The 27,433-nt window shown below is 39.8% G+C and overlaps 1 protein-coding gene across 9 annotated transcripts in view; it reads right to left on the bottom strand.

Annotated features, from left to right (window-relative positions):
• The window catches only part of AKAP9 (A-kinase anchoring protein 9), a 110,167-nt gene extending 83,819 nt beyond the window's left edge, over positions 1-26,348 (bottom strand). For all 9 annotated transcript variants that reach the window (XM_082753243.1, XM_082753244.1, XM_082753248.1 and 6 more), the window contains exons 1-2: positions 26,142-26,348; positions 3,372-3,626 (exon numbers count right to left, since the gene is read on the bottom strand). In XM_082753243.1, coding sequence (XP_082609369.1) covers positions 3,372-3,626; positions 26,142-26,189 — 303 coding nt within the window. In that variant the 5' untranslated portion in view covers positions 26,190-26,348. The remainder of the gene's footprint in view (positions 1-3,371; positions 3,627-26,141) is intronic.
• Positions 26,349-27,433: the final 1,085 nt, after the last annotated feature.

Here is a 27,433-nt window from a genome sequence, read left to right as displayed (position 1 = left end):
GATCTGCTACATCATTTAAAGAAGTTGATCTCATCAATTATTTACACTAGAACTGGCTTTTCTTTTTTTTTTTTTTTTCCGTTTTAATTGCAAAACCAAGTAATCCTAAAACCAAGAGTTTCAATGATCCAATTTATTTCCTGAGTTGTCTCTTTATTTCCTACTTATCTTTATTTCTATATAGAAAAGAACACTGTAGATCTCAAGACCAAAAGACTCCTGCAACAGAATAATGACAAAAAAAAAAATAAAGCCAACTAGAAAGTCAACATTGAAAAATTTAACATGCAGCAAGTTCAGACCCAGAGACTTAACCGAGAAGTACCAATTGGGATTTCTCCAACAAATCTTGTAAATAAAATATTCCTCAGACATAGGATGGAAAACATTACAGAAATTACAGGTAATTTAAGACAGGTGGTAAAACTGAATGGACAAGAAGGATACAACAAAAAGAGTTTTTCTCCAGAGTTCTTTAATTAGTTCCTGTAGTTTAAGGGATTGCAGACAGATGGAGGAATTAACACTTAAGTGAGAGGAAAAAAATGGAAAGAACTGAGTTGAGGAACAGGGATGACAGCAAAAAATAACTTCTATTCTCTAAACAGACTTTTTCCCTCTCTGAAAAGGCGTCATCTAGCTTTGGATAAAGAATGAGCTCCAACAGGAGTACCTCTATCTCACTTTCCTTTATTGATAACGAGTAAGAGAACTCTTGATGATTTGTATTCGGGCATGCTAATTCTACTGGGGACTGAAAATTCATAGGAGAAAAGTTGCAGGAAAATAAGCTTCTTCCCATATAACTATCAGAGCAGAATCCAGCCAAAACTTTTAAACAGAGAAGTGTGGTCAGATGTTCGGAGTCTATTTCGTGGCACAAAAAGAACAATTCCAAATATGAATTCTAGTAAAAGGTGAAGTAAGTAAATTGAATTGAAATTTACCTAGAAAGTAATCCTGCATAATGCCTCCAGTAATCTTGCCTTACTCTCCTGACACAGCAGCCTATAAAGATTTAACATTGGGTGAAAAAGCAAACAGCTCAAAGAAGCTGTCTTTAATTCACTGCAGGGATTAGCCTGAAACTGCCTGTTACATTGGCTGCCATGTCAACTAAGCGAGCTCTAATCCAATTACTGTAATACAAGCTCACTGTCCAAAGCATTGCACTTATAAGACTAAAAACAGTGAATTATCAGATTCACTAAGACTACTTCAGATTTTTTCCTCTTCTATTAATACTGCACAGATAGAGACTTTAGCAATTATCTTTCAATTCCAAAATAACAATTACTTATTTAAATGAATAAGCAGGCCATAAACAACACGTAGCAAATAAAAATGTTCTCCCAGTTGGGTGCAACTTGTTTTACTGGAAGTGAATACTGCTTCTGGAATCAGTATGTCATGAGCAATTCAGCAGAGACAAGTTACAAGTGAACAGCAATCACCATGCTTATTCTTTTAAAGCTACATTAATAAAACAAACCAAACCAAGCTAAGCATCTTCATATTTAGCTATTTTAACATAATAGAAGTTGATTTGGCCTTTTTTCATTCAAGCCAAAATAAGCCAGACATCAGAAAAATAACGCCCAATCTTAAGAATGTGTCTGTGTGTGTGTAATCTTTTGCAACTGCAGCACAATTTCTTCAAATGTAAAACCGTAACCACCTAGTACTGTTAATATTCAGAAGCCAACACAGGCTACTAGGAGCAACCTGATCTAATTAGACCTGCTTTGAGCATAGGATTGGACTATATGACCATGTAGGTCCCTTGGAGCCTGAACTATTCTATGATTTTGTACTTTACCCCATTTCTCCACCTGCAGTAGAAATATGTATGATGACTGAGGGTGTGTATGCATGTCCCCAGACACTACCGGTAATCATGAGGTACTTCAAAGCATATTTGGTTAAGAAGTTTTCTTCAGACAGTTCTCATATGTACATAGACTATACTACTGGCAAAACAACTGTTGAATCGTTTCCCTCTTGATAGCTCTCTGCTCTCACAGTCCTCTCTCCTTAGCTGTAGATAAGCCGCTGCATTTCATTTCTTCCATCCTCACTAAGAATATACACCTTTCTCTTTTTCTTAAAAGACAAAGAAGTCTCACCTTTACCAATGCAAACAGTCATTCTGGTAATAAGTGCTCTTTTAAAATTTTATTACCTCCTCAAGGAAAAGCCATGAATTGAACAGTTTCACTGAATTACTACAGATAGTTCTGAAGCCCTGACATGAACTTTCTAAGAATGAAAGCCTACATTTCAAACGGCAGATATCTATGAAGTTCAATATACCTAGTGTACTACTGTACTGCAGGCTTAAAATCATAAAATAAATTCATCAATTACTTCACAAGTGTTTAATTCACGCATGCAGTTTAGCTCCCTTCCCCATGATAACCTTTTCTTTTCCTTTTCCTTTTCCTTTTTTTAATTGGTGATTGTAAGAAATTTTGTTAAAGTGTCTATTACTTGTTGGCTATTGGAAAGGAGATAATGGAGCCAAAATAGTTACAAATGGTCCAACCTAGCACAGGGTTGATGAATCAAAATGCAGAGCTATCATCTGTATTGCCTATCTCAGGAAAGAGTGCATTCACATGTAGAGAACTGGGGATCTGAACTGAGCTGATTTCAAAGCAACACTCACATCCTTCTAGAGTCACTGCTTTCAAGAGTGCAATAACCTATTTTGTAAATAGCATCTCTTGGCCCTAGATACATATTGGGAACAATACATTACGTTATGTGAATTCATGTCCCCTCAGAGCTGACCCGGGTTGTCAGTGTGTATCACACAGGGCATCTTACTACCTTCCCAGAGCACATACTTTAAACCACTAGCAAGCAGGATTATATTTCATCAAGCAGTAAAAGTAGAGTATCTGTTTATTAGTTTCTTAAGCCATCCAGCTCTAAGTAGTGTTTTCTAAATTCATTTGTCCTCCTCATTAACCAGAAAGCCTCAGATTGCATTATGAATACAAGAAAGATGCTTAGCTTTGCATTTTGCTGTAGCCATGGCTGCAGTGATCAAAAATCCACAGCAATTTGAAAACTTCTAATAAACAAAATCCATAAAATGAAGCTATAATATAAAACATTTTTTGCCCGTTTAGGGAGTACAGCAGTGCCAACTAACTTTCTGTAATCTACGGGACATTGAGTACCACACAAAACATGATGACAGCAGGCAATTAGAAAACACCTTCTCTGGATGTTAAGGACAGAAAGCAGAGGCAAGGAAATAATATCTACAGCCTCATATAACTCCTTTATTTATATTCTCAAATTTAATAGATTATTTTAAGCCCAAATTTTAATTTACAGTTTGCAACCTGAGACAAACTTACCTCAGTGGTGTAAGTCTGGCTGTGTGTGATAATTTCTCCACTATGCAAAGTCCTCATAACAGCAAACTCAGCGGTTGCAGCTGCTCCCCTTCGGCTGCTGCATGTGGATGTTTCATCACCTCGAGATCGATCAATATCAATCCCATCTTGTATTGATTCTTCATCTTTGATACTTGCTGTTTTCCTTTTCTTTTTCTGCTTCTTTGATGCATTCTGACCATCAGTTTGTGCTTTCCGCTGCCTAAATTGGGCAAGCTGTACAGAAGACAAAATCTTGTTAAAGGTGAAAGTTTTCCACTTTATTACTAATGATATCCCCTATAAAGGCTTACCAGCTGCTTTACATAAAGCTTCAAACTAATCACTAACAAAATGTTTGAAGTTAATGCTGCATATCTCAAGCCACATTCAGATTATTTTTTGATCACATTGTTTTATTTCTTTGAAGTCTTTTCTATTTTTTTGAAGCAATCTATCTATTACTCTATTCCTTTTAGGATTCATATCAGCCAGTTACTGTTTCACAGACAGAAACCTAGAAATCAAAACATCCAAAGGTAAAGGTATCAATGTGATGAAATTACTATAAGAATTATAGCAGCAAATATCTCAAAATTTATAGAAATTACTTCTGATTTTTTTGACCAGAAACAGATAAAAGCAAACCTTTCTTCCACCAGGTATCAAATAAAGTTTTTGTTTTTTTTTTAATTTTATGTTAGAACTTAAAAAGCACCTCAAAGTACTAAAAACATCACAAAGAAATAGCTGAATACATAATAAGGGAACAGTCTGAAAACAGACAGCGAGCAAATTACAAGATACACTACCTTGTAGCAAAACATGCTGATGAACAAAAAGTCACAGGTGAGCCAGACACACGGTTGAAAAACCAATTAGTATATAAGCTATTCAAATACTGTAAGACACTGCCTTTTGAAGAGCTTATTTCTTTTAATCACTTCATAGTGGTTTACACAAGAAAATCCATTTAAAATATTTTTTTTCTTAAGAACAGAGTTTCTGTTCAAATAAGAAAAACGAGCATGGCAGATTTTTACCGATTAAAATTCAAAATTAAATAGATACAAACCAATAAAATCTGGTAACAGACATGAGTATTTTACAATAAAAAGTCCAACAATTATTTAGTGCTAGAGTATGTTTTGTAAATTTGTCTCCATAGTACATGCAGAGCATACAAAGAAAGGCCTTACAGCTTTAACTACTTTTTACATCAACTAATATCCAACTATAAAGTATTTTTGACAAATCTGCTGTAATTTAAAGAAGAAGCTATAGCAAAGAAGTTTGCTGATGATATTCACCACTCGAGAAAGCCAGGTGTCCATTCAACCTCTTCAGCACTGCTCGCATCAAGCCGGACACGAGGAGTGCCTTCCCCAGACACCGCTCTGCTACCGCGTCAGGTTGCACTGCTCTGGAGCTCCCACTTGGCCTCAGGAGAGCTGGGAGGCCATAATCGAAATAAACGGGTCGCTTGCAGATCAGGTCTGACTTCTGGCTAGTTTATGCTTTTACTTGCTTACTCCGTGGGTTTCTTCAGCCTCCTCTCCAGCCTTAGGACAACTGACAGCTTGGCATATGGCTCCTGCTCTGTTTACAGAGTACCTGAAGATTTGCTGAGCCAAATATGCTCACCTACGTATTTAATACTTACTTCCTCTCTAATTAGTTCAACTTCATGATTTTTTTTTCCTATTTTTAACATCTTTACGTTTCATTATTCCACAGAAACCTATTAAAGTTTAGTAACTTCACAAATTCTCCTAGTCTCCTCTTGACTTCAAAGTTTAAGAAAAAAATACGCATAGATCTAGCTTCACAGAAATAGGGCTTGTGAATGTTACAGATCTACCTTTCTTACAACATTACTATGTTCTCTTAAAGACTAAATTTATCTCAAAAAAGCTCTCAATTTGTAACCCCTGACAAGGTTGCCAAAATACTACACGGAAATGAAACAGAATCTGAATTTAATCTGACCGATTGCTTTTATTTATTTATAAATAAACAATAAAAGACACATTGTGCCACTAATCAAGAACTCTTTCTCAACTTGATTAACTTTCCACCACAGAAGGTTTCAAGTTGCCTTTTCTACAGCAGCCTTACAGTCTTTATTTGCCCACAAAATTGGATGTGTATCTCAAGGACAATTGAATTACTCCACATCTCCCCTCACTTACTTTGAATATCTCAGCTGAAGCACCTCGGTTGCACCATTACTTTAGCTTTTAAATGCTGATGTCCTGGCAGAAAAGCAGAGGAGAATCAACTGCTGCTAGGAACTAAATGCTCTTGGTAAAGAAGGGCACTAACCTGCAGAGTGGTAGGGATTACTTGGGTAAACCATGCCAATTACAATAACCGAATAAATAAATAATGCTGTTCTTTCAATTATAGCACTAAAATAACTATCTTCAACACATGCTGACCCCTGGCAATTGTGCCAGAAGTCTACGTTGGTGGGATGTGCTGTATTTTGATTCATTTTGAATATGGTATGACTGAACTGCTTTGAGTGGAGAAACGCATGTTAAAATAAAATTTGTCTCAAACAGTTTGCAAAATATAATGTCTCCTTAAACATTAGATATATATATAAAAAATCTGAACAAAAGCAGCAACATACGATCACTTCCAATATATCAGCACAAGAAAATACTGAATAAAATTTATGAAATTAAAAATGTGGCTATTTTTGTTTTATAAATCTAACTTTTTAGATAGAAGTCTTTAAAATAGAAACACATCAAGCCCCATTTACAACTGGTTGCTGCCTTAAGATTGCTTGTGACTCCTTAACGTCCTCATACCATGCACCAGATCCAGATCATCTCATTTACAGAGTTACTGCAGTTAACAAGAACTGAAATTGCACATTGCCTCTGAAGAAGGCTGCTATGAAGAAAGGTAAATAATATTTGCTGAACTTATTGTTTAAAAAACAACTTACAATTGCAAAGTGTGTAAGTTTATAGATAGCACACCCTGTACATGTATCGTTATATCATTATACCTCGTGTACCTACAGACAGCCATTACTGCTTTGAATTGTAATTTACCAACATCAAACACTTGTCTCAAATTCAGTGCTGCAAACACACCTTTAACGGAAGGAGCAGGGTCTGGTCACCTGTCACAAGTCTTAAGTACAGAATCTCGATTTATTTATTTTTAACGAACTTATTTATAAAGAAGCATAGAAGGATGAGCTATCAACTTATGGACTGGAAACAAAAAAGCACCTCAAAAAAGCTGCTACAGGCAAGTAATTTTTCTTTTTTCCTTTTTACACTGTACAGTAGAAGCATGAGTAGAGAGCTATAACATGGCCTTGCATATCTACTATCATTTTGAAAGATGTTCCAGATACCGCTTTAACTTCAGCTGCATGTGATAAACTCACAGAAGGGGACGTGCCCTTAGTCAGAAGTTCTCAGTCTGGTATCCAGAGAAATGTATCACGTTGGACTACAACTCCTTTGGATCACTCAGTTGGTGTAAGAAGACAAGAACTTCTGAACCTTGTCGTCTACAGCTCAGAGTTGTGGTTAATGGCTCAAAGTAAAATTGGCAGCCAGGCACAAGTGGAGTTTCCCAGGGTTCAATACTTGGTCTTATGTTGGCCATTATCTTTATAGATAATCTGGATGATGAAATTGAATGCACCTTAAACAAACCCATGGATGACATCAAACTGGAGGAAAGACAGATACCCCAGAAGGAAGTGCCACCAAACAAAGAGACCTCAACAGGATGAAAGACAAAGCCAACAAGAACTGTAAGGAGGTTTAAGAAAGATAAACATCAAATCCTGCACCTGGGATGTAATTATGGCAATAAGAGGCTGGGAACTGGCACGTAGCCTGGCACGTAGCTCTCCTGAAGACAACCTGGGAGTCCCGGTGGAGAGCAAGTTAAACATAATCCACCAAAACACCCTCGCAACAACGCAGAGAAACCACTTTGAAATGGCTACTGCCAATAGCAAATGATGAAGAACAGAATTGTCTGTACACTAATTTCGGGACTAAAATTGCTGTGTGGCCCCACAAAATCCTGTTTCGTAAAACAGGATTTCACAGCAATAATACCATTTCTTATTATAGAATATGATATAAAGGAAAAATGCCAAGTGAAACCAACAAACAACTCCTAGACGTGATGTTTTGATGTAAATGTTGCACTTAACAGCAGAGTGCGTATCTTAAACCTTCCATCTAGCAGCCTGAAATTCTCCAGCAGAGCAGCATCTGCAAATAAGCGTGTGGAGGGTAGGCAACACCAAAACAGCATTCTTTGGCAGGTGTTGCCTGGGACTTGCCAAAAGAAAAGAGCCACAAATTTGACTGAGAAAGTGGTATTTATTCTGTGTATGGAGTGAATGCTGAAAAGTCTGCTCTGCACTGTATCTGAAGGTATAACATGTGTTGCAGCAAGCTGTGTCATACAAATGATAACCACTGTATGTCCCAGAATCAAGACAACGCTCACTGCGAGTGCAAGATGATAGCCAGGCACATTGTGAGATCCACTGGAGATCATAAATTGACCTTTGGTTGAAAGGCTCTGGCATTTCCAATCGTGATGCTCTGAATCCTCATCACCAAATGTTGACTGATAAAACTTCTGAATTATTACTGAGAAAGTGAAGTGAAAATATTTGGAATATGACTGACTGCTATCTGTTTCATCTTAAAACGTGAAGAAATGATTTAAGGTTCATCTGCCCTCATAATAGGTCACAACTTCCCTTCACCACAGGTAAGCAATTAGTGCTACAAAGGCAATGACACAGAAAGGTCAAAAAGCAGAGAGCTGGGTTGGGATTATGAAGCACAGATAAATCCCATAAAGTCTTGACTTAGGTGTCTTGCAAGCCAAGGACAAACCAGAAAGTCCAATCTGAATTCGACTTTTAGGTATCACTCAGAAGCTGGAGATCTGCTCTGGTTCAAGTCTCAAGTTATCTATTCCACCTTCCCCTGGATAAATAAATAAATGCCTACTGTCATCTCCCATCCGTGAGAGAGCTCTCTTGCCTGTGAGCTGACTTTACTATTCCAATATACAGTAACATTTTTATGTTTATGGCAGCAGACGAGAGGCCCTAAAAAGGGATAAAAAAGACAGTCTGGGAGACAGCAACAATGAGATGTAGGCAGTAGGGCCGTGCCTAGGCTGTTTAAAACTCATTGCCTATTAAGCCACCAAATCTTTAAAGGCTCTTTTTGCCCCTAAAGAGGTGTTGAACGGGATAACCGGTAACTGCATCAGAGAAGAAAGTGGCACTTTGTCATTTTTGGTCGTGTTTTCATGTTTGCAACAGATCTAAGCACTGAAGGTTGCATTGCAAAAGCACTCACTCATGAAAGATAGGCAAATTTACAGTGCTGCCTACAGCCTTCAGGTTCCTGATGCCTATACTAAGGAAAGAATGACTGGGAGTGAGATGAATTGAAAATAATCAAATACAGAGGATGAATAGACTTCTTTCTAGTGGTTGATTTGAAGTCACCCAAGAAATCTTTGATTTATTCTATTCCTCTAATCAACTAGCAAGAGAGTATCATAACTCTTTTGAATTCCTCAGATAAAAACCTACAGAAAGAAGATAACTGAGCAAGCAACTTAAAATTATGTCACATAGCTGGAATTCCGATAATTGTACTGTTTAGTATGGAATTAATGCTCTTTGTACGTTCCAATCTGGTAATCTTCTGAGGCAAATGAAGCTTTAGTTTAGTTGTTCCTTTCAACAGATGCTGAATTTACTAAATGGGAAAAGTTAGGCTGAATGAAGAAGAAAATAATCACCCAGGAATGAGGTATTTCCATTCATTTCCATTTGTATGCTGCATTCACAGTCAGATTTACCCAACTAACAAGTGCAAGACCTTAAAATGTCTTCTTAGAGACTTAAGTGGTTCATGAGCATTAGAGGATGCCAGTAAGACTCTGAAAACTTACAAAAAAAAGTGTTACAGTCTGTACCTAAATATAAGCTTGAGTCTTTCAGATTCAGAGACAGCTGTTCGTTTGCAGTACCCTGCACAAAGCCAGCAGGACCACCACAATTTACAGTTATAGCCCAAGTACCACGGAGGACAACTCACAATAGTGAGAGGAACAGCAGGTAGAGTAATTCTCTCCATCTTTTTAGCAGTCCGTATTGAGTCAGACAGTACTGTTGCCGGTGCTAATAATCAAGGGCACTGAACTCGAATGAACCCCTCCAGATGGCTCCATGAGCTGGAAAGCCTCTGAATTAGTGTGGTTCTGATCTGGTCTGGTCTCCTCTGTCCCAAGAATCTAAATAGGAACAGACCGAGGAGCAGCTAAGTTAATTACTGCTGGGTTATTTTCTGGGTAAGCAATGAAAGTTAAGTGCATGAAAATGCTCTCAAGGCGGGTTACCATGACAGAGACCCACGTACACCAAGCACGTTTCAGTGCTGGATTGCTATGGGAAAAGTCCAATTAAAAGAAATTAAGCACTAACAAATTGCCCACGTGGCCTCTTTACTAACCCACTACTACATACATGTTGGTTTTTATATTGCTCCCATAAGCTTTTTATTGTTCTTGTGCTGAGTGCTATATGACTGCTTTGCCTTAAAACAGAAGCAAGGGGTCCTGAACTTCCCCAGAGCGAAGAGGAAATAAGATTGGGCCAAGCTGTCACTGACAAAATGAGAGGGCAATAGAAAGCTTGTTTCATGCTGCTCTAAAAAGCACAGATCGTGTGTGCAAGAGGCCTGAAACACACAGGATGTCTCTGCTGCATCCAGGCCCTGGGAGCTGAGATAAAGCAGAGCCCCCCTCACCCCAGAGAGGGAGATGAGCAGTCGGGTGCTCTCTCAAAAGGCACTCTGTGTCTGTCCTATGCTTCCGACCAGTTCCAAAGGGTCAGTAATAACGGGCAGGGAAAGGGAACCACAGAGGAGGTTAGCAACACACTCCTTTTGTCCCACAAGGTTGATGCATAACACCAGCTTTAATAAAACACTGGATTCTGGAGCTTTCTTCAGCCAAGCTGAAACAACAGTGGCATAGGGACAAACTCACTCCTCAAAGTCCTACAACCTTTGAAATAACGTCTGGAGGGGAGGTGGGGAAAGAGAAGGAATTATCACATTGTTAACACACACAGAAAATCTTTCTGCCCTCAGCAAGGAAAAATTTTCCCTCTCTCCCCTCCCTTAAGACTTTTTAAAAATTATCCAGCTTGCCCAAGCCAAGAAATCCCACGTCAGAGCTAAAATCTGGTAAAATAAAATTTTAACAAAGGAGACGCAAGTGTTTCAGTTACATTTTATCCTTACAAAAGAACAACAAAAAAAGTTTTATTGCTCACTTTATTACACTGCTTGTCTCCAACATGAGTCATATAATTTTCTCACAAACTTTTTGAAGACAAACTTGAGAACTTCACTGTCTTGCCATACCGTGCCTTCAGCATGCATTCACACCTCATGGCAGTGTTTTGGAAATCTGGACCCATCAGAGAGGTTTGGATACCAACTCTTGAAAATGAATTTTAAAACGAAGATTTGGATACTCTAAAAGCATGAGTTGCTTTCCGCAGAGCTACTCCACTGTTCTTTGGACTGTATGAAGTTGGTATCTCACAGCCCTGTGGAAACAAAACCATCAATATAAATTCTAAGGCCCTAACCAACCTTAGGTGTTATCACGGTCTTCAGACAAGTCGCAGAACCTAGTCACTGGCTGTACCATTGCGAAGATTTTTTAACATGTCACCACGTTTATGAATACACACAAACCCAGTGTGCTTCAGCAATGTAGTAAGTAGTATGTGCTAGCTGCTAGCAAGCCACAGCCCGACTGCCCCAGCTCCCCGGGGTGTGCTGGTATCTGCATACGGCTCCAGGTAACTTCAGCTGCGGCAGCCATTCGAGGACAGCACAGGGCCCTAAATGAGATGTAAATCTAGATGAGGGTCAATTAGCTAAAACAGTTGCTGCTTTAAAAGCGTACGTGACAACCTCCTGAACAGAAGGCAAATGAGAAAGTCTACGTGCTACAAAAGTACTGAAATTATGCACTCAAATGAGAAAGTCTATGTGATACAAAAGTATTAAAATTATGCACTAGCTTCCAATTTTATGACTGTTTCTTGTTTTCTTTTCTACTGTGTTTGATTCAACAAAATTACAGTGTTAGGCTTTACGCTTATTGCGGTTAATTTCTATAAGCCCAGTGCAATCAACTGAATGATAACCAGGATTAATTCAACTCGCTCTCAACTACAGAGCAGTACTTTGTGTTCACAATAAATTATTTAATCAGGGTGTACAAGTGTACAAGTGAATACCATATGGCACAGGAAAGGGAAATAAAGAACAAAGCAATGGACATTCACAGGTAAGTTTCAACCGGGCTTCCAAAGAGAACTGGTGTTACTGCGCAGTAGCAACAGAATGAACAAATACAGGCATCAAATAATTAATTCATTCAGAACTTGAATTTTTGGAAAGCAGCACAGTCAGACACATCAGTAAGCACGTTGCCTCTAACAATAAAAAAAATAATTATCAACGATCTGAGCACTGCTTATGTAGTTACTTCTTAAAACAACTGGTTTAGCACCTGTTCGTTAACAAGCATATACTTACATCAGCTATTTAACTATATATAGTTAAATCAGCTGCTGGAGACTCATTTGATTAATCCCTTGGAATTCCTTCAGGATAACAATTTATTTTCAGAAAACAATTGCTATGCTCTAACAGGTTAGGCATTTATGCCTGCTCATTCAGGTCAAGAGAAAAGTCTCGCAGAATAGGAATAGTCCAAAAAGCATCCAGGACAACCACGTTACTAAATACTACATGCTCATAGTATCTTTTTGGCTAGTAGTAGCCAAAAACTTACAAAATCTCTGCCTTTCTCAGTAATTTTCTTCGTATGCTGCCCTTCCACAAAAATAGGCTTAGGAAAACATTCTTAGACCACTACGTAGTGAAAAACTGAGTCTACTGCCCGTGCCCTAAGTAAAACTAAACCGAAATCTACGTTTCTGTGACAACAGATGGAAAGAGGTGTTTCCTCCAGGTAAAAGGAATGTACCACAAAGAATGTACCATTTCACAAAGTACCACTGACACATTCATTTCTAACTTAGTGGAAGAACATCCTTCATTAACAGCAAGAGAAAGGTTTGATAGTGGCCAACCTGATGATTTTTTCCAGGAGCAACTTTAAAAAGTTACTAATATGACAAAATAACACTGTTGACTTAAAGAAATAACTTGAAAGTAAAGATTCAAATTATGCAAAAGCTGAACACAGAAGCCTTTTATATTATTAACAAAATATTTAAATGGTTGGTTCCAAAATCCCATGCTATAAGCTTAGGGATTAAAATAAAAGAACTATAGAGCATAGTTAACACATGATATTTACATAATGCAATTTAAAAAGAACTGTACAAATGTTTTCTCAAATTCAGAAACATACAAAAAAATCACAATCTATGGCCATCTGTGCTTGCCAGTTAGAAGCCAGCTATAAAAATACAGAAGTATGCGAAAGCGACAGTTGCCAGTATCGCCACACAGTGCTTGTCCATCACATTCCTGGCAACCGCAAGTTATATTTGTGACACAGACACAGCTTACTAATTGTCTAATGCATTTAAGAATTAAGGCTGACATTTTACATTTTTTTAAAGATTAGTCTTCCAATACTATAAAGACAGCAGACCTAAAGCTTCATGAAGTAGTGATTCTCATGTTTCTATGTATAAGATCCTAAATACGAACTACTTACATGAGATTTGACTTCAGACCAGTACTGTGAAATGCACGAAGTATGCGGTATGCTTAGCAGTAACAAACATGCTTAGAAAGACTGAGTGTGGTGTTGGCAAGAGTCAGAACTTCTTCAGATTTGAATAGTTACACAGGCAGAGTCACAGGTGCGTAATAATAGAAGACAAATTTCCTCAAAGTATTTTTTTTTAAAGAATAACAAAATGATTGACTCTACTCTATAGACAAAAGCCTATAATGCTAGCAATAAGCATCCTATAAAAGACTGTAAGGGAAAGAAAAATGACAAGCATTGATTTACCAAGCATTAGACACACAAGTTCCTCTAGATAACGGGGAGATAAATTTGGCCAGCTGCATCACTCCCTGAGCACTGCCCATTTTGCACACAGAATAGGACAGGTTCTGCTGGAAACAATTGTTGGAAACAGAAGCTAAATCAATACCACCTCTGCATCCACATGAACTTCAGGCTGGTAGTTCTTTACATTAGAATACTTGACTTAGTAACTTTGTTTTAATTTCATTCTTAACATAATAGATTAAATATTTTAAAAGAAATCAGTCCATATACTACTCGATCACCTTTATTTCCTAAGGGATGATATTACTCTAACCACTACAAGTCCTTATTTTAGGAAGCATGACCCTATTATAACTGGCCAGATTACTTAAATGTGTCACACCACCGAGATTTAAACAAACTCTCTCTTGCCAGATGTGCAAACCAGATGAACAACAATCCTGAGCAATCCATTCCAACTGTGAAGCTGCCTCTGCTGTGAGCAGGGTTAGACCAGACGACCTCCAGAGGTCTCATCCAACCCCAAATATTCTATCATTCCACAAATCCAAGGCAGGTCAAAGAATGTATTTTAATGATGATTTATTCTTAACACTGAATACAATTATTACTTGAGAAAGTTAAGAAGAATCTAACTGTAGGCTATACAAAATTGCACAAGTGATACTCATTAAATGTGTCGGTGTTTGTTAAAAAAAAAAAAAATAACATCACTACAAAAGAAGAACTCGGTGTAGATGCGGAAGCAGGGTGCTGGTGGAAATCTTTTCACAAAGGACTCGACCTTTGGCCAGCAAACATACAGAGCCTCTCTGTATGAGGCAATCACGCTAGCCCACTGGCAAACTCATTGCCAGCACAGAATATGGGCAGCCTGTCTTTGCAGATATAGCACATACCATAGTATTCTGCATTTCTAGCTCATTTCTGGAAAATGGTAACATCATCTCCCCCTTCCTTGACTTCAAATCATATCACACAACATCACATTTGTTTTAAATTCACGGAAAATCCCCTAGACTACTGTTACATCCTAGTATCAATGTAAAAAAATTGAAATTCCTCCTTCCCACTGGGAAAGCATGCGAGCTTTCCTCTACCATCTTCCACCCTGCTCCAGTATCATCATGTCAACCCACTTCCTCACACTGTCCAGGTCTCTCTGAAAACACGTCTTGTGCTTCAGTTCATTAATTGCTCTGGGTAATTTGGCAGCATTCCCAAACTTGCTGAAGACACACTGCTTCCTGTTCTCCAGTTATTAATGAGAACATCAGTCAGGACTGGCCTCAGTTTCAGCGGGTGAGGAACACTACTGGCCACCAGCTGGACCTCATCTTAGCCCTGTGAGCACAGCAGTCCTGATAATTTTCTACCCACCTTGCAATCCACTTACTCAAGTCATCTATCAACAGGTTGGTTACAAAAAGCTTGTAGAAGATTGTATCAGATGCTTTCCTAAAGTCAAAATAATCAACATTCACTGTTCCCTCCCTCTCCTCTTAGCCACTGTAGAACTCCTTGTTGAGAATCAGTGTTCATTATAAGGACAATTACTTCACCCTTGATAAACTCCCATCACTTTCTTGTCCTTCATGCGCCTGAACATGGCTTCCAGGGGGATCTGCTCCATAATCATCCCAAAGACCACAGCTAGGCTGATCCCTATAGCTCCCCACATCCTTCTTTTGTCCTTCTTGAAGTTGGGTTTGATTTCCCCCTCTACCCTCCCTTTTCTCCTGCTTATTTTGATTCTCCTTATCACCATGACCTTTCAAAGACGGCAGGGAATAACTTTGTAATGATAGCAGATAGCTTCTATCAGTATGCTTGTATACATCACACTCAATCCCATAATTTTTTGTAGATCAGATTTGCTTAAGCGGTCCCTAGCTCGACCTTCTGTATCACACATAATGCTTCATCTCCTCCAGTTCTGCCGTTAGACTCAGAGAGCCAGAAAGCCCAAGGACAGTCCTCATCATTAGAGATGAACAAGACCTTGAATATTACTTACACATCCCTTTGTAACCAGATTTGTTAAGATTATTTTGAATTCTAAGCTTTTCACACCGTGCCACCCACTTCAGGTTAGTGCTGTATACACACAGCCCTGGATTCTTTCCACAGCCAATAATGACGACAGACTGACGCAGCCCCCTGACAGATTCTGCTTGAGATAAAGCCATTAAAACAAAAATAATCCTAAAAGCAATTTTTATTTAGTTGTAACCACCACACGATGACTTTATCTACATCAAGTCTTTAGTTTGTTTATAAGATCAGATCAGTGTCAAAAAGTCTTAACACCCCATTGAGTCTCAGAAAGGAGTTCTGTCTGAATCAGCCCCAGAGAGACACTCTCCTATCAACAATTGCACAGATCCCCAAGGACGTTAATATTGGAATTGATATTTAGTCCAAATTATTTACACCAGCCTGCTTCCTCTAAAAAGCAATCTTTTCCAGTACTTTGAGACCTTCTGATGAATAGAAGCAGAGCCTTGCTGATGACTGCAGCCTTGGTTGTGGTTTGTTATCAAACCTGACTGTAGTTTCCAGGGAGTCAGGGTAGGAGGGAGCCAGCTGTTTCTCAAAAATCATGAATAATGTTTAGAAACCTACAAGAAACACAAACAAACACACCTGACTGTTTTGAAGAAAACTGTAGTCAGGCAACTGCTCCTTCGTATGGGATCCCATTTAATACTCCACTCTTTCGGCTCACACAATTTATTCTTCCAAAACACATTCTACATAGTCAACGGCAGATTCTAACTAACTTCAAAGACAACCATATCTTGAGTACAGTGCTTTAAAGATGCAGAGAGATTGAGGCACCTAAGGACACGCACAGAAAGAATCTGTTTCTAAAGAGGCTTTGTCCAGTCTTCTCAATGAGCTAATGCAAGAAAACTTAAATCAAAGAAGCATTTGTCGTTTCTTGTTTGTGTTGATGCTGCAAGAAAGGGGCTGTAGTCTGATGCATATTTTTCCTGAGCTGCCGGACTCCTGCACCTCACAGCAGTGCATGTTCTTCTTGTCTCCTGCACTCTAACATTTAGTCTATACGTTAAAGGAAGAAGAAGAGTTGATTAAAGCTTAGCTGAAAAGGGCAGGAGAGAGTATTTATTACAAAAAAACATCAATTATTGATTTATTTTGAGTAAATATCTACTGCTTATATTACCCTGAATCCTGTAAATTCATTTTTTTTTTCTTACTAAGATATATATATATATATAAAATAGCAAAAAGCTTTTTGCATTTATGTAGAATGCATCTAGCTTTTTTCTTCTACTTTACATGTTTGTTTTTAATTATCTGATATAATTTTTTTAAAAGATCAAAAGCCAAGCAAACTAATTTAAAGGTAGAGTATACAAAAGAATAGAATAAAGCACAGTAAGACCTACATAATTTTGCTCACATTTACTTTCTCATTAAGTAAGAAATCTGAAAGGAAAAGGCACCTTTAGCACAAACGGACAATGTCTAAGTAAGTCTTTATTGATAACCAACACAAGCTTATCAGCTTTTTCAAGCTGACCACTGACATGAAACTGATACTGAATTTGAGAGGTTACATCCTTGGCAACAAGACAATCAGCTTTACAGCTACAGAGCAGCAGTTTAAATTCTGTTCAAGGTAACCAAGTAGTAACAGACACTTCTTGCTAATAAACATAAGTGATGCGATGACATCCAACCAGTAACCGAAAGCAGTCTTTTCACAAAGATTAGGGTTGAGACTTTCAAAAGAGTCTGGAGAATTTAGATACATTTTAAAGAAAGATATTGGAAGAAGTTCTGGCCACCTCTGTGCTCTAACTCTGGGTAGAAACTAAGTATAGCTTTAATTTTTCTTTTTAAAATAAATTAAGGTTCTGTTTTTTTCTAACAAACTGAACAAGTCCCACTCAGCTGTACTTCATCATTTCCCTCCCCCAGTGTTTATATTATTTTTATATGAATTCATACCATGTGGCACGTCTGGTACTGAATGGACAGAGTGAGAATAAAGCCCCCAAACACAGTAGGTTTGTGAGAGACAGCTCTGCAAGGAGCCGAGCAGATGTAAGGGAGGAACCAACTGCACGAATTTCATGCTCAGTATGCAAGACTTGACAGGCTTATATTATTTTGACAGGCTTGTATTATTATTTATTTATTTTACACACACACTGTTGAATCATTAGAGTAACGTGGGCTCACAAAGGCATTGATATTGCTCCCAGGATTCCAGACTTTGTCTATGAACTTTGCTTTTTTTTTTTTTTTTTTAAATATGAAACTGAGTTCTGAGAATATATTCCAAGTAATGAAGAAAATCTAGGAAACTCATCCCCCTTTGACGAGTCTTGTATCAGGTTTTCCATCCTTATAACACACCAAACTATGCTAGCTATTAACGAACATAAAAAGACAAGGTTTTCTTATTGCTATGGAGCATTACTTGTATATAGGATAAATATCTGCCACTACCTTTTAAAGGAAAATACATATTCTCAATGTACTCAACGTTAAGTCAGCTACCTCACTTAGACAACATCAATGGGTGTAGGAACATTTCAATATTTTTCTGCTGTTTTGTGGTTGGACACAGGAGACTTCCTCACAGTGACATAAAAGTTCAAGGATGAGCAAAAGCTTCAGAAAACAAAACTAACACAAAGAGATAAACATTTATGTTAATTCACAGCTTACCAGCAAAGTCAGCTTTGAGTAAGTTCTTTCACAACTTTGCTCATTCCCTGTAACACCCATTTTATCAATATTTGCACAGAAACATACTCAGTCCCAGAATCCCATCTCCTCTGCGAGTCTCCTTGGCTCTTTAGCTCAGGATTGTAGTTTTAGATATAGGCTGCAATTTTGCCCTTGCAGTACAGTTTTCATCAAGTACTTGTTCTCCCCTGGAAATATCACCAAACAGTATACAACCCCTTTAAAATTATTATTTCTCACTGTGGAGAGTCTTAAAATTTCACCAGGTTTTGTGGTTTAGGAGCATGGGCCACAAGACTCTTTGTTTTGTGACGATGCAACATCTTCGGGTTATTACAATTGTGGCTTGCTCGCTTCCCATCATGTTCCCGGGCTTGGTGCTTGGTTTCCAGACTCTCATGCTCTTCTGCCCGGCTGACAACTACTGAACGTGTTCTACCTGCAAGCTTCTGGTGGTCTCTTCATGCAAGAATGGAAAACAGAAAGGCAGACTGCATACTTCTAAGAAACCAGTAATTTTAAGAAGACATTTTTATGCATACTTCTTTCCTTTTTCTACTGGCTGTAGGAAAAAGTTTACAACATCGCATGTTGGCCTCTCAAAAAAAAAAAAAAAAGTGGAAAATGCAGATTAAAAATTCTTTTAAGAAACGGGAAAACAAGAGCCATCAACACAATACGACGTGCCAGCACTTTGCAGTCAACATGCAAGCACTTCATCATGATAGATTTTAAGATCTCTTTGCTTTGTTTCAATAGCAAAAGACTGCAATTATCAGATGGGTTTTACAGAACTGTGATCCCATGTCTTTGCAAATTTGAAGCATCACATCAACTGGTACTAGTAACTAAATGATTTCGAAACCAAATACATAAGAAATACATTGAAATCTCTAGCTATGGGGCAGAGATTTAAGACAGCCCTTTCAGCTCATAAAGTAGGATTCCCAGAGATTACGTTGCTAGTACACAACCTTATATTGTAAATAAGGCAAATTAACAAAGTTGGACCTACTTCAGAAGCCTCTATTCTTTTGTCCTCATTTTTATCAGATTTTTCACTATTATAAACAGTAAGGCGTTAGAGTAACCATATGTTAATCCACAGTTAATATCTCTGTAAATGAATATTTAAAAGCACCTACCTGTTAGGGTATTTCCTGTTGGGGGGAAAAACAAAAACACCACCACATAGGGGTTTTTGGTAAAATCTACATATGTCAAAAGGCCTTACTTCCCTTGAAATATCAGATGTGCTTTATAGAAAGCACTTTAGAAAGAATTTGTGGTCATGATGATCGTGCTTATTTCCAAGCCAGTATAAACAAACAAACTTGTCTAGACACTGCTCTACCAAGGGAAACAAATGTTGCAGTCACCCCTGTTTTGCTTTTGCAACACCCCTACTAAGAAAATAAGCAGTTGGAAAGCAGACCATAACAACAAGGGAGAGATTAGTACCAAAATGAAGAAAGCCTTGATTAGAAGAGCAAGTTTGTGCTTTTTTTTTTTCCCTCTAATTCCTTCTCTTTACACATGAAGAAACAAGAAAATACTTGAAATTGCCTTTTTACAATGTAATTTCTTGTTTCATAGTGCTTCTAACAATACTGTGCTGTCTTATTTCTCAGTTTTTGAAAAATTCACTGGGCTTCTTGAATTAATGACCATTTTTCTCTAAACTAGGTATAGAACAAAGGTTATTTTGGAGAGCTGCTTTGTTCTGAGGATGTGAACAAGTAAGTGATACTTCAAATTCACTCTACCTTGCATCACTGCTACAAGGAGACAGCTAGTTTAGAGCTCCGAATAAAAGGGTATAGCAACAATAATATTTAAAACAACCAACCAAGCCCTGTATCAAAAGCTAGTATAGATCTCTGGAGTTAGTGAAATGGGGCTCAAACTTAGAAAATAAAAGAAAAATTGAGAACATGCCTAGAAAAAGGAAGAATCCTACTAACGCCAACTGAAAAAAAAAAAAGGAGCTCTAGTCCAAGATTTCAATTCAAGTCCTATTTTTATGAGGACCCAATAAAGTCCAGAAGAAATTTGAACACAGTGGAGAAATATTAAACTTACTTTTTCTTCTTAAAAGAAAGGAAATAAGGTGAAAAAAGACTGCAGAGCAGGTAGCTCTATTATCCAAGTGAACAATTCAGTTCTATTAAAAAACCTAGTCATACCATTTTTCTTCTGCCAGTAGAAGTACAATTCACATCTTGAAGACTGTTTCACAGATTACCTTTCAGCTTGATACCTCCTTCAAGCTTATTCATCATCCCAGCAGCAATAAATTATCCAAAATGCATTTACATTTCAGATGTATACAAATCTTTCCCATGATAAAATGCAGAGATATCATCCACTGTGTCAAACAAAAAAAATGAAGTCACGCACAGCAAAGAAACACCTTGGTTTTTGTTCCTCCCTCTCTCACCTCTTGGCAATTTCTGCCCTCTCTGCTTTTACTCAAGAGCTTTAAAACAAGACATTTTTCTCTCCAGGTGACATTCAGTCCTTGTATCTGTGGTTCTCTGTGGCGCAAAAATCGGTCCTTAGGCTTACTCATGTTCATAATCAAAACACACAGAGGCAATTCTCCTGCTATACCACCTCCTACTATTTGCATTTAGAGTTGACAGAGATGCAGAGGTGAGAAGCAGATTGAAATAAAAGATTAAGAGGAACGAGGAAGTGCAAATTCAGAAGGACCTAGGAGGACAATTATCTTCGCAACATAAAAGAGGAATGCCTACGAATTCAGCAGGATCCTGATAGGTTTGTGAGGACCTTCATGTGTAAGAAGAAGATTGCCCCCAACTAAAGCATCTTAAAGCTCTTATCATTGTTACAGCACTTTTCCATAGCCTTACTGCACCCTCCTGCTTCTTTACAGATCCACCCACATCTGTTGAGCCAAAGCTCACCCACAGCTCTCCAGGTGGCTCCAGAGTTAGCCTAGGTTCTCCTACGGTTTCTTCCCCTCTCGTCCACTAATTAGTACACAGCGCCTCCACATACAGATCTAGCCCTGCATCATTCCCGGTCAGCCCATAAAGCTGCTCTCCTCCATAGTTTATAAAAAGGGAGAGTAATGCAAATTTTTATGGTGAAATTAGCACCTTATGATATGGTTGAATATGATTTCTTATTTTAAGAGAAAAGTTAAGGAAGGAAGCATGGACTGAAAAGGAAATCCTTCCTTCCAGGATTCTGCTTAATTGCTTTTGGTTATTGGAAGTTATTAGAAGCAGACAGACCATAAACAAAATGAATAGTTTGCACCTAAAAGCAAAAGGCAGAAAGTTAGTAGGCCAGCTCTTTAATGAAATGTAAGGTTTAAATGTATTTAATTTGTCTTCCATGATGAAAAGCTCATGGTAACCAGTAAAACACTGCCTTTTTTCCTCCTCCAGTAAATGAAAGGGAATTGTAAAGGGCTGTGTTTTACAAACACAATCTGTATGTTAATTCTTCTGGAGGTTTGAAATTAGACCTTTAATCACTATGGTGTGTAATCATTCCATGTTTTGCTTAAGTCTTAATAAAACAGAAAAAAAAGGAAAGAAAAACTGATGAACTGATGAGAAACCCCAAATTTCTCAGTCTGAAGAGCTCAGAGATGAGGATGTAAAATCTTTTTTTTTTTGCCCTCAAGAGAGTAACGTATAAGAAAGCAAACAGCAAACATTTTCAGACACTTACACAACGCTGTTTTAATTATGCACATCGTTTTCATCTTCAGCCACCTGAAATATTCACATGCATGACCAGAAGATAAAATATGCAATTATTTCCTTTTACTATTCAATTTGTGAAGATAACTTCTCAAATTAGTTACACAACCTGTATTACTTGTCCACTGAGTGCCATCAGCACTTCCCAAACAAACTTCACCGTTCCGTCTGCTCCGTGATTCACTGGCATAGATCAAAAGCAGTCACACCGCTTTTTCTGTGCTCAAATATTGAACTGCACCAGACAGTTCCTTATTTCTTGGGGTTCTTCAACAATTGCATGGTTTATTCAAACACCGCAGCAAGAATGTATTAGAGACATAGAGAACTCTTGAAAATCAGGGCATTAAATAATGCATTTCTAACATTAGAAGTGAAATTCTAGACCAACCTGAAATTCAGAGAATTTACAAAGTAAATGAGTGTCTTTCCCTCACCCACCCCTCCTCACACTGAGAAAGCATACAGCTAGGGAGCGTGTTCTTTCTACTCCCCCTTCAGTATTGTAAAATGGACCCTTCTTCAAAACTTGCTGTTGATAGCTTCACATCTTAGTTTCACCAGTTGTAATTGCTGGGTGTTTCATTGTGCTGCAGAAGTATGTGGTGAGAATGCTTCTGTCAAATTGCAAGCAAGTCTGCCTTCATATATAATTATATATTAAATATAAAATAAAATCATAATATTAAAACCAAAAGATTGCCAAAATAGCTACTTTCTCACAAGGGAATCTGAGACCCTGACATGTTCATTCCAAAGCTAGCTTATTGATCTGGAAGTTGATCAAAACAGTGCAACATCCTGATAAGAAATGAGATACTAAGCTGCTAAATAAGTACATAAAATTAACAAACTCAGCTCCCACAAGCAGTATCCTCTTCAATGTTACATGAGATTTCCAAGCAAACTGATACACACACAGGCATGCACACATAAATACTACACCAAGATCTTCAAACACCATCCTCTCTTGTCTTTTGCAAAATCAGGTGCACATACACTATTTGAGGCCATCGACAATATCCCATAATCTCTAAAGCAAGGCACATAAGGTATCTGATTTTTAAGTTCACTGTGTTTTGGGGCACAGATCAACTTGACAGAGTGCATCTGTACTTCTGTTGCTGGCACATCTTCACTCTTCCACCTTCTCTCACAGTCAGCCCTGTTTCCCTCAACCAGCCGGTCTGACAAACACCTTTCCTGGAATCAGGCAAATGCTTTTATTGCTCCAACATAATCAGTTCAGCATCCAAGACAAAGAAATCCACAGAGAGACCATTTTAATGGGCGAGGGAAACAGACATTTATTGAGGCTGGGGTAATATCCAGTGCGTTTATCTTGTGGCAAAGGACAATGGATGACTACAGCTCTGGAAAAGGGAGCATGTAATTTGCTAGGTTTGACTCCATGTCTCCTTTGCTTTTGTGGGTTTGTAACAGACAGAACAGCAATGCATGCTGCAACCGTTTCATAACAAAGGACTGGCATAGTCTCAAAAAGTCAGAAGGTACACACGGATGTTGGTGAGCCTATCAAGAGCTTATTCCATTTTCCAGATGATGTACTGGGGAAGTTGAGCCCCATTCTGCCAGCCTGGAGTACATTTAGCACCATTCGGTCAAGGTGAGATTCACAATGCAGCTTCTTATTTCCAAAAATACTACAAGAGGTCTGAAAAGAAACTGCCATTGCAGAAAACGTATTTGTAATACGCTTCTTTGTAGATCTGTGTAGGGAGACAGCATATTAAGAAGACATCAGGAAAAACAAAGCTCACACAGAACCAAACTTCACAGCTACTACCCAACACTATAATCAGAAAATAACCGCATGATTGCTTTACTGGAAGCTCATATTGCTTAAAACACATGTAGTGAGACCTGGCACTACGTTTAGAGGAAAAAGGCCTAAGAATCCAAGTACCTTTTTAGAATAATAACTTCACTGTTAGCAGTGCACCTACCACCTCCATCATACCTACTAGGCTCTTTTACTGGCCTGCCTATTAACAACATTCATTCCACAGTTTATGCAGTGTCTTATTTACATTTAAAGTTTATACTATCATGGAAGAAGCATCAAGGTATCTGAAGTATAGCAATGCCTGTGCTTTTAGCACAGCAACAACACATTTTATTATTTTTTCCAGCTATTTAAACAACATTCAGTGGTTAGGCTCTAAAGTTTTTTGGACCCTTGTTGCTGTGGTTTGCAGAAAATATTCAATGGAGCCAAGCAATTTTGGGAGGCATACTGATCATGCTACTGTGAATGTGCTTGTATCCTTGAAAAAGAGAAAGGCAGCTGCAGGAGCAACTCCTACTTCCATTCTCTGCTAACACAATTTCTTCTTTTCTGCCTTTAGTAGTGACACTTGTCACTGGAAGACTGAGACCTAGTCTCCACAGTACAACACATTTAATTACATTATTCATGTGGGGGAAAAAAAGAGAAAGAAAGAGTGTGAAGGGTATAGAGAATGCCAGTGAAAAATCTGAAATACTAACAGTGCTTGTCATGTAAAGCACATATAGCTTTAAAGAGTTACAATGACTTCAACCACAAGGGAAGTTTAAAAGCACAGAACATGAAAGTCTTCAGGGATGTATTTATAAGAACATCCACACATTTCAGTCAGAAAAGGCTAGAAGAAGGGCAACAGCAATGACGGTATTCCTACTAACAGTAAGTAAAACATGCACACGTCTTTTCTGAAAGCTAGCAGGAATGCAAGAGCTTCCTTCTCGAGCCCCAACTTCTGGTTCACTTTTCAGAAATTGCCACTAGTTTTCTGTGCTCATACCAAGCCAACAGGAACAGAAAAATGTAAGTTCTCTTGATAAATTATTCACTGTGGTTTGTAGTATTAGCAAATTTACTCCATCCATTTTCTTTGTGAACTACTTTCAAGTATTCTGCAGCAGCATTAATTTGTCAACCTGGGTGCAGCTGAACACAAGGCTGCCAGCACCGCTGATCTGTCCTGGTACCTTTTGGTAGCGCTGCTGTATGTTCCCTGCCCATGGCCGGGGGGTTGGAATTAGATGATGCTCGAGGTGCCTCCCAAATCATTCTGTGATTGCATGGTTCTGAGGATGCACAAACACCGTTCTTGCTCTAAGCGTATAAGAACGCCCTATATAAACCATCTACAAGAGTTTGCTGCTGTACGTTTTGAACAGTGTCTCAAAAGAAACAGACACACCAGAGTTACAAAGTTTTTGTGTAACACGACATAACGTTTCCCTGCCCAGCTACGTTCTCTTTTTGATGGACTGTATAGGCACGACGATTATGGTATTTCACAGTTTTATTTCACAGCTTGCCTTTTCGCTGCTTTTACCACTGATGACCGCTTCCAAGCTGTGTGTCTCCTCAGCCTGGATTACAGGCTTACAGCGCTGCGAACCCTGCCACTGAGCAGTGGCTGCTGGAAGGAACCAGACAATAGCTGGCATCAAAAGGCTCCCTCTAACCTCACCTTACCACGGGTGCTGTTAATTACCTCATCTCCCTGACCACACCAAGGCTCTCTCTGAAGGCAAGAGGAGGTTCTTACGCTGTGGGGTGGCCCCGTGTGCTGCCCATGAGGCAGCACCTGTGGAGCCAAACCAAACCAAAACCAAACCAAGCAGAGTTGGTGCGAGGCTGTGGGCTGGCCTGGGACCCCGACAGCCACCAGGCAGTGACAGTGGTTGTTGAGTTATACCCCTCATAACATAACCCCTCATGAGGGGTTGAGTTACACCCCTCATAACTCAACAACCACTGGGTGCCCCTCACCGCAGCCCTGGCAGCCCGTAATCCCCCCTTCCTAAGAGGCATTAGCAGCACACTGAGACGCAGCTGCCGGCTCTGCAACCCCCCGGGAAGGCTCGCAGGGAGTCTCCTCGGCTTAAAAGGCTCGGGGGCGAGGCGGCGAGGAGCCGGGCTCCGCCGCCACCTGTGGCGCTCCCCGCGACGTGGCCGTCCCCGGCCGCCGGCTGGCACGGAGGGAGGGAGGGAGGGGGACCCGGGGCAGCACAAAGCGCACCCCGCCCCCGAGGCTTTGTTCGCCGCTGGTCCCCGCAGAGCCGAGCCAAGTCGAGCCGAGCCGGGTCCCCCGCCGCAACCCCCGTCCCCATCCCCTCCTCGGGTGCCCGTCCCCGCCCCGCCGCAGCCGCCCCCCACCTTGGCTTTCCCAGCCTCCAGCTTCTTCAGCCGCTCCTCGTCCTCCATGGCGCCCGTGCGGGGACAGCGGCGCGTTACCGGCGGCGGGAGGCGGGCCCGCTCCGCCCTCAGCCGGGGCACGCAGCCTGCCTGCGCCCTCCCGTCCCGTCCCGTCCCCAACCCGCCTCACGGCGACGGCAGCGGCCGCGCAGGGGCCCCCGGCGCCGCCATCTTCATCTCCACGTAAACACGCGGCCGGGGAAAGTGACGTTGGGATCGCCCGCTCCTCCTCCCGCCGCCATCCCTCCTCCTGCCCTGCCCTGCCGGGTTGCGGCCCCCTGGCAGCCTCCTCTGCCCCGCACAGCCCCTCCTCCTCCTCGGGGGACAGGCGGGGGGCTTCCTCGTCTCGCACCTCAGAACACCCAAACACGAAAGTCTTTAATAACGAAAGCCTGAGCTAACAATCTCCGAGTTTTGCGGGTCTGCTGCCCTCCGCTGCCGCCCAGACCCGCCCCCCGTGGCTGCGATGCTCGTTTTGGTTGCTTTAAGTGTTGAGCCTACACCTGGCTCCTGCCTCCTCCAGCGTGGATCTAGACCCTGGAGAAGCAAGCACAAGCTTTCTGGGCGTGTGTCACATTGTGTGGGGATGCCAACAAAGGATGTGTAGTCCCCCGTTTAAATTAACACGCTCTCGTCGTGTCAGCGAAGTGGCAGTAGTTGTGTGAAAATCACCATGGGGAATTTGGCACGCAGCAATTAAATGCAAATACAAATTCTCTACCTCATCCTTCGATGCAAAGCAATATTCTTTGTGTTACTTAATTATTACAGGTTACTGTCTACTGAATGTGTGACTGGCCTGGCTAATAGCGAATTTGCCCTGGGTGTTCACGATGTGCTTTTTCTTTCAGTTACCCGCGAAGTCGGTGCCATTTCTGGTGGGGTGATGAATGGCACCGGTTTACACATTCCTGTCAAGCCTTTTTTGGTTGGTGTCTAGCAGCTGCATGTGAACAAACACGTGCTTTATTCTGCATTTGGAACCAGTCTGCTTTAATAAATGCAAAATCCAAAATCTTTCTCAATGCATTTAGATCCCAGCCCAGCTGATCTTTTTAACACAGTTCACATTTTCCACTGAATATATATATATATATTTAAAAGTAACGTGTATGTGCTCAGTTAGCACACATTCTTTCTTTACTTGAGTTTTCCAGCAGACCAGGTGCACTCCAAAAAATGACAGAAGAAAACAATATTTGCACAATGTTACCAAGTGCGACCAAGGTGAAAAAATATTAGGGCTCCTAGCA

This window comes from Aythya marila (genome assembly GCF_965140915.1).
Source record: "Aythya marila genome assembly, chromosome: 2".
NCBI classification, from domain to species: Eukaryota; Metazoa; Chordata; class Aves; order Anseriformes; family Anatidae; genus Aythya; species Aythya marila.
Note: the sequence above shows the minus strand (reverse complement) of the source record. Positions and strands in the feature narration are given on the sequence as shown.